The 14226-nt window shown below is 46.6% G+C and overlaps 1 protein-coding gene across 22 annotated transcripts in view; it reads right to left on the bottom strand.

Annotated features, from left to right (window-relative positions):
* Window positions 1-14226, bottom strand: part of CACNA1C (calcium voltage-gated channel subunit alpha1 C) — a 638552-nt gene that overhangs the window by 208569 nt on the left and 415757 nt on the right. For all 22 annotated transcript variants that reach the window (XM_054526646.2, XM_054526654.2, XM_054526660.2 and 19 more), the window contains exon 6: window positions 2200-2358. In XM_054526646.2, coding sequence (XP_054382621.1) covers window positions 2200-2358 — 159 coding nt within the window. The remainder of the gene's footprint in view (window positions 1-2199; window positions 2359-14226) is intronic.

Here is a 14226-nt window from a genome sequence, read left to right as displayed (position 1 = left end):
ATCTCTGTCCTAAGAGAAGAGGAGGTCATGACAGTTTCGGTACTTGGGGCGTTGGGGTGACCTCTTCACTGGGCCCTGTGGCTATGGCCTTCAGGACGGCTCCCTCCCCGTGCCATGCTTTGTCTACCATGCTCACCATTTTCTGACTATCCAGGGTCTCTGAGGCCTGGTAACAAAGCCTTGGGCTTCCAACCAGTATTCAGGGCTGCTTATCCTCACAGGCCCTTGCAGGAGCCCACCACCGGCAGAAAACACTCTTGGACTGCTTTCTCGTTAGGATGATGGAAATCGCCTGCAGTTTTGGAGCCCCTCTCCTTACTCTGTGGTGCAGAGACATCTGATTGCACGGCAGGGCCGCCATCTTTCGCTCGATGGCTGAACTCTACCATTTCGCTCTCCCCCATTTTGTTAGTGAGGGCATCACCATCATTCACTGCTGAACTGACGGGGAATCTTTGAGACTCCACATGGCTGAGACTTCCTGAGGAGTTTGGGTCAAATGGGTCATTGATAATTTCAATACAACTGCATCAACTTTAGACATACCACAGTCAGTTTTTAAGGAGTCTTAAAATGAGCTCTCACAGGGCCACACAATTCATATAAATTTATTGGTTCTGAGCTAGCTACAAATCAACCTGAATAAAAGGAAGGATTTTAATTAAGGAGGAAAATATTATTCATATATGGTTTGGCATTTCTTTAAGCAAGGCTGAAAAATCTCAGAAATTTAGCTACAGGCAAGACCTGCTTTTTCCAACTTAACAAGGATTCTATTTTTGAAAACAGGATAGTTTATTTTATACAATTGTGACCCAAGTAATTTGGAAATCCTCTAAGAGTCTCCTGTTAAACAGACTTCCATCCAAAAAGTGAAAACATTTGTGTGATTCTGTGTCTATAGGAGTATATGTTTTGTGTGTGTGGTTTTTTGTTTTGTTTTGTTTTTAGGACTGTGGCTATGTGGAAATAAACTAGAAACACCCTCAAATATGCAGTTTATCCATCCAGTCATACTAGATCATACATAGAAAGTATTCTATTTTGGTTTCTGCTACGAATTTCACTCCCTGTTGTTTGGAAGCTATCCCTCCCCACCCCAGTGAAGCGAGAGGTCCCATTTAACTGAATGCTGGGACTGAGTGGGAATGAGGTGCTGTGTCGATGGAGAAAATTAGGTATCCTTCACTGTTTCCGGCAGATGATGCTCCCCTTTTTCCACCAAGATGCCAAAAACTAAGATGATGAATCTTGCTGTGTGAAAAAAATCATATATATTTAACACGGCTAGCCCCTTTGGGGCAGGGGATATTTTTTCAACAAGTTCTTTGTGTTAAGCCGCTGTATATGTCTGTTTAAAAGCCTTGTCAATTTCTGTTTAAATGATTCTTTAAAAGGCCAAGCTGCGATGTTAGTAGCTTTAGCAGCAGCTTGCAGCATATCCTGCAAGCCAAAACTCCAGTGCCACGCAGGGAAGTGCCTAATGAGCCAGCATTGCTGTTAAATATATTGATTTATGGAAGGAACGTGAAATGGGAAGGCTCAAAAAGGAAGGGACTTGGAGTCATGGGGTAGAACTAAGCCTCCTCCTTGAAGGGAGGAAGTTTGGCTGCTGGCAAGGGGGTAATTCCCACCTGCCCTCCTCCCCTACCTGGAATAGGGGCTCTGGGGCATCTGCCTGTGAATGGAGAAGCAGAAACAATAATTACAGAGGATCTGGAATCAGCACCATGAAGGTTAAAAGATCTTAGAGTGGTGCTGGGAGAACCTGTTGCTCAGGGCTGAGTGGCCCTGTGAAAGGGCTCCCAATGGCCAACCACACTGAAGCGTGGAAGGAGCAGAGACCGACGTCCCCAGGTCAGCTCTGATTCTTAAAATACTCAGGGTTGGCTTGAAAAGTGGTAGATTGACAAAAGATAGGTTCTGAGTTATTCAAATGTTTCTCAAATTGTGTAGCTTATTGAAAAGTGCTGAACGAAGTTTGCATTAGGCCGGTTTAACAGAGATTAAAACAAAAATTGGAACTGAGAAAAAAAGGATATGGGTCTCTGCCTCTCACTTAACCATGCCCAGTGTGTATCTGAATCAATGGGGCCTTCCCTAGGCTCTGCTGGTCATGTTGGTGTAGCCAGCAGCGGGAAAGGTTCGGGGAGCGATAGAGGGCAGGGCCTTGGGAGCGCAGCCGCTTGCCCCTCTTACCTGCTATGCCCTCCTGGTTGTAGCAGGTCTTGTGCATCTTCCCCATGAAGAGCTCCAGGCCGATGATGGCGTAGATGATGATGACAAACAGCACAAGCAGGGCGATGTGCAGCAGGGGGACCATGGCCTTGATGATGGAATTCAGGACCACCTGGAGACCTGCGGGGACAGAGCCACTCACTGAACCAAGCATCACTGCGGGTACCATGCTGACGCCATCTCATGCAATCTTCCGGCAACTCTGCAAGGAAGGAACTGCCAGCCCTGTTGTTTAGATAAGAAGACTGAGGCTCAGAGCCATACGCCAAGGACTGATGGTGCAAGGGTCTAAATCCAGGTTGGCCTCACTCCAAATCTGTCTTGGAGACTCATCCAAAGCAAAGGACTGGCAGCTGCTGTACTTCCAAGGGGAAGAACATGTTGTTTCCATCCATAACTATCGAATTGTGTAATACCCCATCTTACAGACAACTGAGCATCTTTTTCTCCTACAGCAGCATCTCAGGACAGTGAGAGCTCATGTGGACTCAAGACAGCCCTGCAGGGACTCATTTATCCTCGAGGTTTTTCCCATGGTGGGATTGGAAAAAGTTCCAGAGCTGGATGGTGGTGACAGTTGTACAACAGTGTGAAGATACTTAGTGCCACTGAGCTGTACACTTGAAAATCATTAAAATGATCAATTTTGTTATGTTCTTATTACCACAAGAAAAGAAACTCTAAAAAGCACCCAGATGCTTCTGGTAAAAAAGAGTAAAGGAAAAGCCCGCCTGGGGACATGGGTGTTGTCGGTGAGGTCTGGGGCTTGCACCGTGGTCTATGGGGAGAAGGCCCCCCTTACTAAGCTCAGTTATACCAGAAATAACACACTGGGGATGCCATTCATTTAAAGGGACACTGCAAGTCATTTGCAAATGGCAGGAAGGTGGTTATCAGCAAGTCACCCCCAGATGACACCCAGCACCGAGAAAGTCACGTGTGAGATTCCTGCCCGAGTGAGTGCAGTGAGTCTCACATGCCAGGTGAGAATGTGGAGGCAGCTCCTCCTTCCCTCCAGCAGAGCCAGAGGTGCAGAAAGTCACCCTGAGTGCCACCTCTGACACACACAGGACAGGACCCCCCCCTCCAAGTCACGCTACACAGGTCACTTTTTGTGTCTTTACCTTCTGTGTGGGGCATCTCACCCTCACATTTATCCACCGCGCTTGCCCCTGGGTAAACTAAGGCTGGTCACTCCCTTCCCAAACCCCAAGGCCATTGTTGGTGCTTTTCGTTCTGGTGGTGTGATTCTCACAAGGCTGATTAGAATGATTCTCCCCAGCTATTAAGCCAAGCTGGGAAGACTAAAAAAAAAAGAGAAAAGCTGGAATGATTTTACCTGTGAATTAATGAGAGTGCTTGCAGCCTCCCATTAGAACAAGATGTTTTCAGATTGAAATGATTCCATTAATTAGCAAGTTGTACACACATTAGTGTTAGAGTACGCGGAACCGCGAAGAAAGTTGAAAACTGAACTGCAAAGCGGCTTTCAGGGCATCTGCTGGGGGTGGGGGTGGGGGACGTGTTCCAAGTGCTACTCGAGGTGGTGGGAACCCCAAATCTGGGCTACCTAGGCATGAAGGGGCATCTCGACGGGCCTCAGTGCCACAGCCTCCAATGGCAAGAGAACGGTGGGTGTGGGACATAAAGGGACACCCATTGGGAGGCTCCCCTCCAGGCCACAGCTGGAGGGCTGCTCAGCAGGCTGCCTCAGGCCTGCTGGAACTTTGAATGCCTTCCTCTGCTCTTAGGATGAAGACAAGATCCTTCCTGTGCCCTATAGGGCCCTGTCGGGTCTGGCTCCACCCACCTCTCCACCCACTGCCTCACCCCAACCCACTCCAGTAAAACAGCTCTTCTTTTAGAGAGTTGAATACGCTACTGTTCCTCCCACCACACATGCTGTTCCCTCAACCTGGAATGCTCTTCCCCACTTCCCTCCTACTTATCTTTCACTCTCAGCCCAAGCATCTGTTTCCCCAGGGATCATCATTTCCCCAGGGATCATCACGTAACTCCCAGACCAGAAACGTTTCCTTTATGTCTTCTTGGAACTATTTTCTTTCTTCTGGAGAGTGCACCTCCGTTTGAAATGTTATGTTCCTTAACGGGATTTTAAAACATTTATATCTGTCTCTCACATTAGGCTGAGTTTTGTGAGAGAGACTGTGCCTGTTCTTTTCCATTTTGTCACTAAGGCCTGGCTTGGTGCTCAGCATATGTGGGCACTCAGTAAATATTTACTGAAGGAGTGACAAAACTTATCATCTAAATAAATGCTACTGCTGTCCTGGAGCGTGGGTGAGTATGGCTGCACAGACACCTGCTTTCCAGGTTGGTGTCTAAGGGACAGGTGAGTTTCAGGGCTGCAGGGGGCAGAGGCCACTGAACAGGCTGGAGAGAGGCCAAGTGCAGTGAAAGCAGCTTGTGGGCATCATTTCAGCTGTCAGAGATGCCATAAGAATTCCTGCCAAATGCCCTGTTCCTCACATCCCCGTCCAGGTTGGGGGTCACGCCACTCATCTGAGCACCCAGGCCAGAAAACTGATCTCCTAGGCTCCTCCTTCCACTCAGTAACCAAGTCCTGCTGGTTTGGTTTCAAAGTATCTTTAGACATGAATACATTTTTCTTACTGTATAAATAATATATGCTAATTATAGAGAAAACAGAAAATACTTATTATAGAGAAATTACAGAACACAGGGAAGAAGAAAAAAGCAATGACTCATTGTCCTGCCCCCAGGAGAAGAGCCACTGTTAGCCTTTCCATCCATGACTCGTTTTCCTCCTCTCTGTCCCCTTGGTGCTCATCATTTGGCCAACTGGTCTCCCGGCTTCCAGTGTTGCCCAGTCTTCGAGCTACACTTAAAATGCTCTTCCTAAAGTACACACCGGAACATGTCACTTTGTAGCTGAAAGTCACCCAGTGACTCCCTGTCACCTGCAGGTAAACTCACCTGCCTCCTTCCCCAGTTTGATCTCAAATGACTCCCAGTTTTTACCCTAGGCTTGAGCAATACACTCTGCAGTTCTCTGGCTTCGTGCCTCCAATCCCAGCGCACGCAGTTCCCCCTGCCTAGAAAGCCATTCCCTGCCTCGCTGAGAGCTCCTTGAGTCTCATCATATCTTCTCATCTCTGTGTCTCAGGCACGTGGGGAGGGACTCCATGCACATGGAGCCAAGTCACATTCGTGAGCACAGGGTGCCTTCAGAAGACAGAAACCACAGGAGTGAAAGAATTGGAAACAACATCATTCAATAATCATTAGAAGAAATTGAAGGTGTTTTGTCAGGAATGGTGAAAAGGCATAGGCAGGAGGGTAACGTCAGTGATTTTCAGAGGATCTCAACTGCTATTTGAGGAAGAGGGGTTAGATGAGTTCTGTCTGACCACAGGGATGGAACTACGACCAACTGGGAAGTGTCCGGGAAAGACTTAGGTTCAACAAAGATAAACACTTATCTGTCCAAGAAACAGGCTTATCTGAAGGTGCAATAGGGTGCTTTAAGAGGTAGTGGATTCCCCATTCTCAGAGGTATCCAAGCAGTGACTTGAGGAAGTGCCTGGCTGGGGATTCTGTCACTGGGTGAAGGACTGCCCTGGAACATCAAAGGCCCTCCAACTTGATGAGCATGTTCTGAAGACTTGCCATGGGCAAGAGCAGCCCTCAGCACTCTATTGGATCATTCCGTCTCCTCCCAGCAACAACCCTAGGAAGTAGGCACTATTTGTAACCATATGTTTCAGATGAGAAGAGTGGGTCCAGAGCAGTGGAGTGATCTGCCCAGGGTCGCACAGCTGGGAAGTGGTGGCACAGGGCTCAGTGCCAGGTGGTCTGGCTCCTAGCCCTTGGCTTCACTACTGTGCAAATACCCCCCACACGCTTAGACAGTGGCTCTCAGCCTCCACGACCTGAGTCTGTAAAGCAGTGACACGTGCTTGCAGCATCTGCTGGGAAGGCGCAGGAGTCTAGTGGAGTCCCTGCTTCCAGGAGAGCCCAGATGTTTCCAAGGCTGGTCCAGGAAGGGCTCTCGCTTCCATCTGCTTTCCTCGCGGCCTGCCTGGGGTGGCAGAGCCAGGCTGCCTTGTGAAGGCGTGCGGCCAGACTTCCTCCTCTCCACTCTGCCATGTAGAGTTTGGCTCTCAGGGCCTGGATGTTTAACAGCTTCTTGGGATTGGCTCACAGCTGCCCCAGAAACAGCTCCTCCAACTCAAGTTCTAATTTGGAAAATACACGACATTTCTCCACCCAAGTGTTCTCAGATAGGCCATGCTCACAGCTGATAAGTGAGTGTCGGGCCTTCTTCAGGGCTGGCTGCTCATGTTGGTGAAAGAAAACGGGCCCTAGATAAGCCTGGTGAAGCAACTGCTGACAAACGTTCTGTGAACACAAGATCGCTATTGGCCCGCGCATGTGATGAGCCTGTTTTTCTAGCCCTAAATCAGGGTAAGATCTCACAAACACATATGTACTTATGGGACCAATAAGACTGAGTATGTGACAGGAGAGCTCTACTGGAAAATCTAGAAGATACGATTCCATGCAAAGATCAAACAGCACGTAACCTAGAAATTCAGTTTCGCTAGTTTGGAGTTCATGTCAAGTGACTGCCTCTTGGTGGGTGGAAAGACTCTTAAGGTACCAGGAAGACCTTCCAGGGAGACGGGGCCTTGGGCAGTGGCATCATTCAGTGCTGGGCTCGGGAAAAGGGGAGGATGGAGTTTAGCCGGCAGACATGGCTTTTCCTTTCTTTCTCTTACAGTGCTGCCCGCATTCCCTCTGGGGTGCAACTTGACAATTCCGGCTAGGAAAGGCTTAGAGGACCTGCATATATAAATCACACTATTTCTCCTTAAAAGTTCAAGAGAAGCCATCCACTGCACAAAGCAATGTCTGGCACCTTTCTCTACAGTGGTTTTGAGGTTAGCCTGGAGATGCCCAGATTGGCCAAAGTTGGTGCTTCCATTACCTGGTCCAGACTGTCCACCATGACTGACGAGGGCTGACAACAGATCACACCCTCTTTTGCTTTATAAAACAGCATCTCACCAAGCCCTACTTTTGGGATGAATTGTTCTGCTCAGGGCCCCAGGGATACTATCACAAAAGAGTATGAAAATGCCTTTATGAGCAAGAGGAAAATGAGAACTTCCTGGGGCTGGAAGGTAACGTGCCTGATTCAAGGCTCCTCTTAAGGACTCTGTTCTTTTCATGTAATCTTCAACCCATACTTCTCTCTTTTGAATTCATATTTTGAGTCATTTCACATGAGATGGGAGGGTATAGGGAGAAACTGTTGAAGACCCTAGAATTGGAGGTCATTGCCAATGTTAGATTCCATTGTTTGGATTCCGCATTGATGCTCTGCTTTTCTGTTGGTGTTTAGGCATGAACATTTCACATTCCCAATTATTCAAACTCGAAGATTCCAGCCAAGCCTTAGGAAAGTATGAAAATGAGCAACGAGACTTGATGACAGAATTCATCAGAAGACAATGCTGAGAATCACTGATCTAGGAAGAGAGAAGTTTGGGTTTAGGGGGTTGGTGGGTACAAGTTTCTCATAGGTGGACTCAGAGTTTGCCATGACAGGAAGAGGACTTTGGGATCACCTAACCCAATGCCTTCATTTCACTCAAAGACTATTTACTGAGCTAAGCTCTACAGGCCATGAGCCATGCTTGCTGTGCTAGAGATGGGAATACAGTGATGACTAGAAGGCCTGCAGGCCTTGCCCACACAGAGCTTGTAGGCAGCCAAACATTAGTCAAATAATCACGCAATTGATGTATAATAACAAACTCTATGAAGAGGCTTAAAGAAGTGAACAAGGTGCCACGAGGGTCCCCCTTTGGCATAGAGGCTGCAGAAAGGCTTTCCAGGAAGTGCTGCTTAAGCTGAAGGCTGAATGGGGAGAGGACCTGGTCAGGTGTGTGCAGGTAGAGGGTCCCAGCGCCAGGGCTGTGAGGTCCAGACTGCGACGTAGCCTGGATGGCTATAGGACACCCAGGGAGGGCTCTCCGTCTGTCAGCCCCATGCTCCTCCTGGCTTTGTTCTGTCTCTTAAAAGAAATCCCTGGAAAGAGGTTTAAGGAACCAGTTTGTTGCTTCTGTGTGAAATCAGAGGAAGCAGATATCACTTTTACTTTCAGGAAAACCAATTCAGGAAGCACACGAGGAAGGCCCGCCTGATAACGTCCTCGCTCGTAAAGTGGAGGAAATAATCCCCATCTGGTGCCACAGAGGGGCAGAGGAAGGACAGCATTAGGCCAGGGGTCCTCTACTCTGCTGGCTTTACTGGGGCAATCTTAACCACAACTTCTCAGCAGACCCAATCTAACAGAAGAGAGGGCTGCGGAACCATGTGAGATTCTGCCAATACAGAAATCCTGGATGAAAAGAAACGGCGAGTCAACCTCAAGCCTGGGAAAACCCCTTCTACATGTGATATCCCTGATCCCGATGCAGTCAGGGCTTCCCAGGAGTGGGGCTGACTCTGGATTCTGCTGTGCTTCAAGCCAGCATTAAGGCGACAGCCCACTTTCAGGACTGGGGCAGGAGTCAGGACATGAAGTTTTAGAAAGCTGCTCCTTAACTTGAACTGGCTGTCCTTGCAGAATGGAAGAGAAAGCCATACTGCTTAATCCAGATGTCTGATTAGCTGAATGATGGCTGACTGCAAGGCTGGCCCTACCAAAGCAAGTTATGCCTTCTGTATTTCCCAATAAACTTTAGCCAAATCCAAACAAAAAGAGTCACTAGATGGTGGGCAAATTCTAAGCTTCCCTACAAGTCCTTCCTCTTAGAATTGGATGCCATCTGAAATAAATAGATTTCTCTTAAGACAGGTGTTCAAGGCCAGGCACAGTAGCTTTAGGCCTGTAATCCCAGCACTTCAGGAGGCAGAGGTGGGCAGATCACTCGGGCCCAGGAGTTCAAGTTTACAGTGAACTATGATCATACTACTGCACTCCAGCCTGGGTGACAGAACAAGACCCTGTCTCTAAAAAAGAAAAAGAAAATTTAAAATAATTTTTTAAAAACTTAAAAAAAACAGGTGTTCAAGTGAAGGGCACTGTCCTTACTGTGCCCACTGAGCCCCATAACTGCCCTTGAACCTCACTAACCTTGGACCTGTGACGCAGATTCTAGGAAAGTGTAGATCAAACACCAGCTTCTCCCAGAGGGGAATCTAGAATGAAGTTTTCCATCCTCAGCTACATCCTCTATCTGAGAAAATACTATCAGAGAGTCTCTCCGTTTCGTAATGAGAGAGGCAGGCGTACCCAGGCTGTAGAAAGCTTTCCCCAGATGGTCAAGGTTCCCTTTCTTGAGGCTACCACAGACAGCTATGCCATCCCTCACTTGTGCATCTTTCAAGCACCTATGGAGAACCTATGAAGCACCCTGCTGATTGCCATGGGAGGTGGGAGAAGGAGGAGAGTGCAGTGGTTGAAGAAGAGGGACCCTTGGAGCCAAATGACTCCAATGAATCCCAATCCCATGTCTCAGCCATGTGTCCTTGTACCAACTATTGACCTCATCTTAAAGAGAGGATGATCATTTACCTATCCCATAAAGTTGCTGTGAGGATTAAACAAGTTAATTTAAGCAAAGTGCCCAGAACAACGTCAGGCCCGTAGTAACGGCCATATCAGTGACAGCCATTGTTATTTGAAGTGTGGTCTTACAAGCGTGACACAGGTCTCAGTGGGACCCTTTAGGGTGAATGAGCACACAGGTCCCCTAGGATCCTGTCAAAATGTGGATTCTAATTCTCCATCGTGGGTAGGGAATGAGTTTGCATTTCTAACCAGGTCTCAAGTGACACCGCAGCTGCTGCTCCACCAACCAGCAGCCAGGCCCTAGGGCACGCTGGCCATCCTGGGAGGCTGCAGCAACCTCATCCAGTCTTGTTGGTGTTCTCAGATGCTCTCAAGCAGTGACTGGAGTTTTTCTTGCATGGGGGTTATCCTCAATACATCACTCTTTCAAATAATTTGTATAATCAGTAAAGTGCGCGAAGCCAATGCTGGATGCAGAAAATATCATACACTAACTGGTGTGAGGGTCCTGCGGGGTTATTAAGTTTTTAATTTTTGTTTTTATTTGTAAACACCTGATCACTGCAGAGGGCAAGACCAGGAGCCACATACCTGCACTGCACTACTGGGGAGCACAAGTGCTGCGTGAGTGCCTCTCCTTCCAGGAGAGTCATGCAGAGAGTCACAACCCAGTGCAGCAGCTTTGTAGGTTTAAGCAGCTCCACCTGAATTCTCCTCTCGCTGGTGGCTTCTGTCACTGCCACTCTCATGGAGCTTGCATCCTCAAGGTTACTGATGGCTCCAATGGGCCCATCCATGCCTTGGCTTGGCCATCATTTTCCTTGACCTATTTGACGTTATTGATGACTCGCTTCTTTTCAAAATGGTCTCTCCTTGTCTCCATGACAGGGCACAATTTTGGTTCTCCTGCAATTCTGTATTTAATTCTTCACCTCCGTTATTCCCTCCCTCCCTTCTGGGCCTGTTTGAGGAATATCACAGGGGCAAAAATGATACAGTCCCTGCCCATGAGCTTTCAGCTAGATGGGGAGGCAGCCATGGAAACAGCTCATTGCAAAGCCAGTGATAATATTCCTAAGAATTATGCCCAAAGGACTGTGGAAGCATAAGGAGAGGGAGAGACTATCTTCACCTAGGAAAATAGGAAAACAGTTCCCAGAAGGGTGGACCTGTGAGCTGTGTCCATGGGTGGAGCTTCTCTCTGCCCTTTTATTCTCTTAGTCTTCTGCCCTTTGTGTGGCTCTCTCTCTAAACTCTCTCAGAAAATTCACGCACTTCACTCCTTCCTAAGAGTCCAACAGTCACCACTAAGTAGATGCATCCACACCTGTACTTAACATTTATTTTCTTTGTCCTCTCTTCTGAGTTCAGGACACGTTTCATAAGCCTACTAGATATTTCTATGAGGTTGTCCCACCATCTCCTCACACTCAAATTAAGATAATTTGAGATGACTGGTGCTTTTTATGAAGGTATGATGGGGTAAAGAGAATCACAAGGGTGGCCTGGAAGTGGCAACAACAGTGATCTATTAGCACCACTAGGCTGAAGAAGCAAGTGGAAAGAGTGGTTACAGAAAGTGGGAAAGACAGCATTTTGTAGAAAGGACCACTCGGAGAGGCTGTGACAATGCCAGCCCAGACCTGCAGGGAAGGGTCTGGGGACAGAAGAACCTGACCTCACCTTGTTCCCACCTGCTGAGCTCTTGCTCGGCTCCCCGTTGACTGAATCCAACTACAAACTGGAGATGAGGCAGCCTGTTGATAGAGGCCATCTGGCCAACTCCCCAGCCAGACAGCAGAGTGGGGAAGGGTAGAGAGCAGATGTGGTAATGCAATTGGAGGATGGCTGGCAGACAAGACAGAGTGGCTTTCTATGTGCCACCATCACCATTCCATTAAGCCAGGAGGAGGTATTCCATCTGGAGGGCTTCTAAGTTTTGTGAGCCAACAAGTTCCCTCCCAGGGATAGTGATCAGATAAATATCCTCTTACTATAACTCACTAGCCAACTCTGGGTCCTCATCTTCCAAAGTCATACCTGACTGTTTCTAAAAATGAGTGCTCCTTTCAGCATTTGTGGTGGTGACAATCACCATTGTCATCATCAGGTTGTGACTACTAGCCCACACTTACTTCTGATCTCCATGAATCATGTTGCACCGGCTAGAAGCTGGAGACGTGATGAATCTCACAGATCATGTTTTCTGCCTTCATTTGGCTGATGAAGTACTTTTAATGGTCTCACAGGCTTAATGGCTTTCAAAAGAAAATAGGTCTAGAACTAGGAAGGCAGACAGTTCTCCCTTGGGGAAAGGAGTAAGTTTATCACGCTGAGCTTCAAAAGTGACTAATGCATTTTCTTACTGGGAAAAGAAGCTTCCTATAAAGGGGGAAAGAACTATTGCCTGGATAGCTCTCCTACAGCCTCAAGTTTTATGATTTTTGCATGTTCTCATTAGAGTGTCCTTATTCATTAGAGATTTTCATTTATTTTTAATTTAGCCTTTCCATATTAATAAATTCTGCATCCCACACATGGTAGGAGGAACACTAAAGAAGGTTTCTTGTCCTAGTAAAGGGATGGTGGATAACTGGTTCCCCAATAAATTAAAACTTTAGGAGTAATTAAAATATCAGCCTTCAAGTTGAATTAATTTTTTATATTACCATTGTGGATTGAAAAGAGAAGTTCAGAGAAAAAGATATAAAAGAAACCCTGTGTTAGAAGAAAACTGTATATGGTGAAAGGCAGACAAGATGATCTAAAGCAAACAACAACAATAATAGCATTAACTATCATTTCCCGAGGACTCAGCACCTGCTGGGTAGCACATAAGTGCTTTACATACATTGTTTCATTTAATTCCCTGACCATCTTAATACAGATAAAAGAAATGAGGCTTAGGTAAGAACAGATAAATTGTCCCAGATTACACACTTGGTAAATGGCAGAGTTGGAGTTAGAAGCCAAGCCAACTTGAAGCTACCACTTCTATTCCTTAGCCATTATCCAGGCAAAATGACAACTACACTGCACACATGTGCCACTTCCTGGCCCTGCACCATGGCAGATGTTGCTCCTTCCCTCTGGTCCAGATGGGGCCTCACAATCCTTCTCAACAGTGCATCTCTCATGACAACTCTAATCCACTGGAAGTGATTGCATCACGATGGCCGTCCCTCTGTGCTGCCTCCCTATTGGTGGCAAACTGTAGTTTTCTGCTCCAGGCAGAGTAAGGAGCAGATCTCTTTTGGCATCTGCCAATGATGTAGCTACCTGGGCCTGTACTTTTGCTTCTTCTTACATCTTTTTTTCAGAAAAAACTGTGAAATATACATACAAAAGATGCAAGAAAGGGGGATGTTACAATGTATGATTTATCACAAAACAAACAGCCAGGCAGCTATTACTCAGACCAAGAAATAAAACCCCACCAGCTCTACAGCAGCCCCACTCACGCCTCCTACACCAAGATAACCACTATATTATGCTTCCATAACAAGTTAATATGTAATTCACCACATTAATTTAAAAATAACGATTCTGTCAGATGTAGGAAAAAAACATTTCATAAATGTGAGCATCCATTTATTCCCTAATATTCTGTACTCTTTTCTGCATTCCCAGTTCTTTTCAGTTTCTGTGTTTGATTATCGGTATTTTTCCCTTTCCTCTCTCTAGTTCAATAACTGTTTTCAGCTGTGCCAAGTCTTTTAAATCCATTCACTGCATTTTTCATTTCGGTGATTGTATTCTTCATTTCTAAAATTTACATTTCGTTCTTTTCCATATCTGGTTCTTTGGAAAATTACCAGTCCTGTCTTTGATATCTCTGAATGTGGTAAATACAGTTATTTTCAAGTCTATATCTGATAATTCCAATATCTCGATTCCCTGTGGGTCTATTTCTATGGTTTATAGTTTCTCCCCATTTTCACTCAGGTTACTTTGTCTCCTTGTGTATCTAGTTATTTGGTATCATGAATGAAACCTTCTTTTCTTTTCTTTTCTTTTTTTTTTGAGATGGAGTCTCGCTCTGTTGCCCAGGCTGGAGTGCAGTGGCGTGATCTCAGCTCACTGCAAGCTCTGCCTCCCAGGTTCGCGCCATTCTCCTGCCTCAGCCTCCCGAGTAGCTGGGACTACAGGCGCCTGCCACTGCGCCTGGCTAATTTTTTGTATTTTTAGTAGAGACGGGGTTTCACTGTGTTAGCCAGGATGGTCTCGATCTCTTGACCTCGTGATCCGCCCGCCTCGGCCTCCAAAAGTGCTGGGATTACAAGCGTGAGCCACCACACCCAGCCAAAACCTTATTTTCACACAATTGGTTTTCAAAATAATTTGAAAATGTTGATGATGTTATCTTTCTCCACAGAGGATTCACATTTGTTTCTATCAGGCATCTTTTCCAAGTTCCAGAA

The sequence above is a fragment of the Pongo abelii genome, chromosome 10, assembly GCF_028885655.2.
Source record: "Pongo abelii isolate AG06213 chromosome 10, NHGRI_mPonAbe1-v2.0_pri, whole genome shotgun sequence".
NCBI lineage: Eukaryota > Metazoa > Chordata > Mammalia > Primates > Hominidae > Pongo > Pongo abelii.
This window is presented reverse-complemented; position numbering and strand designations above follow the sequence as displayed.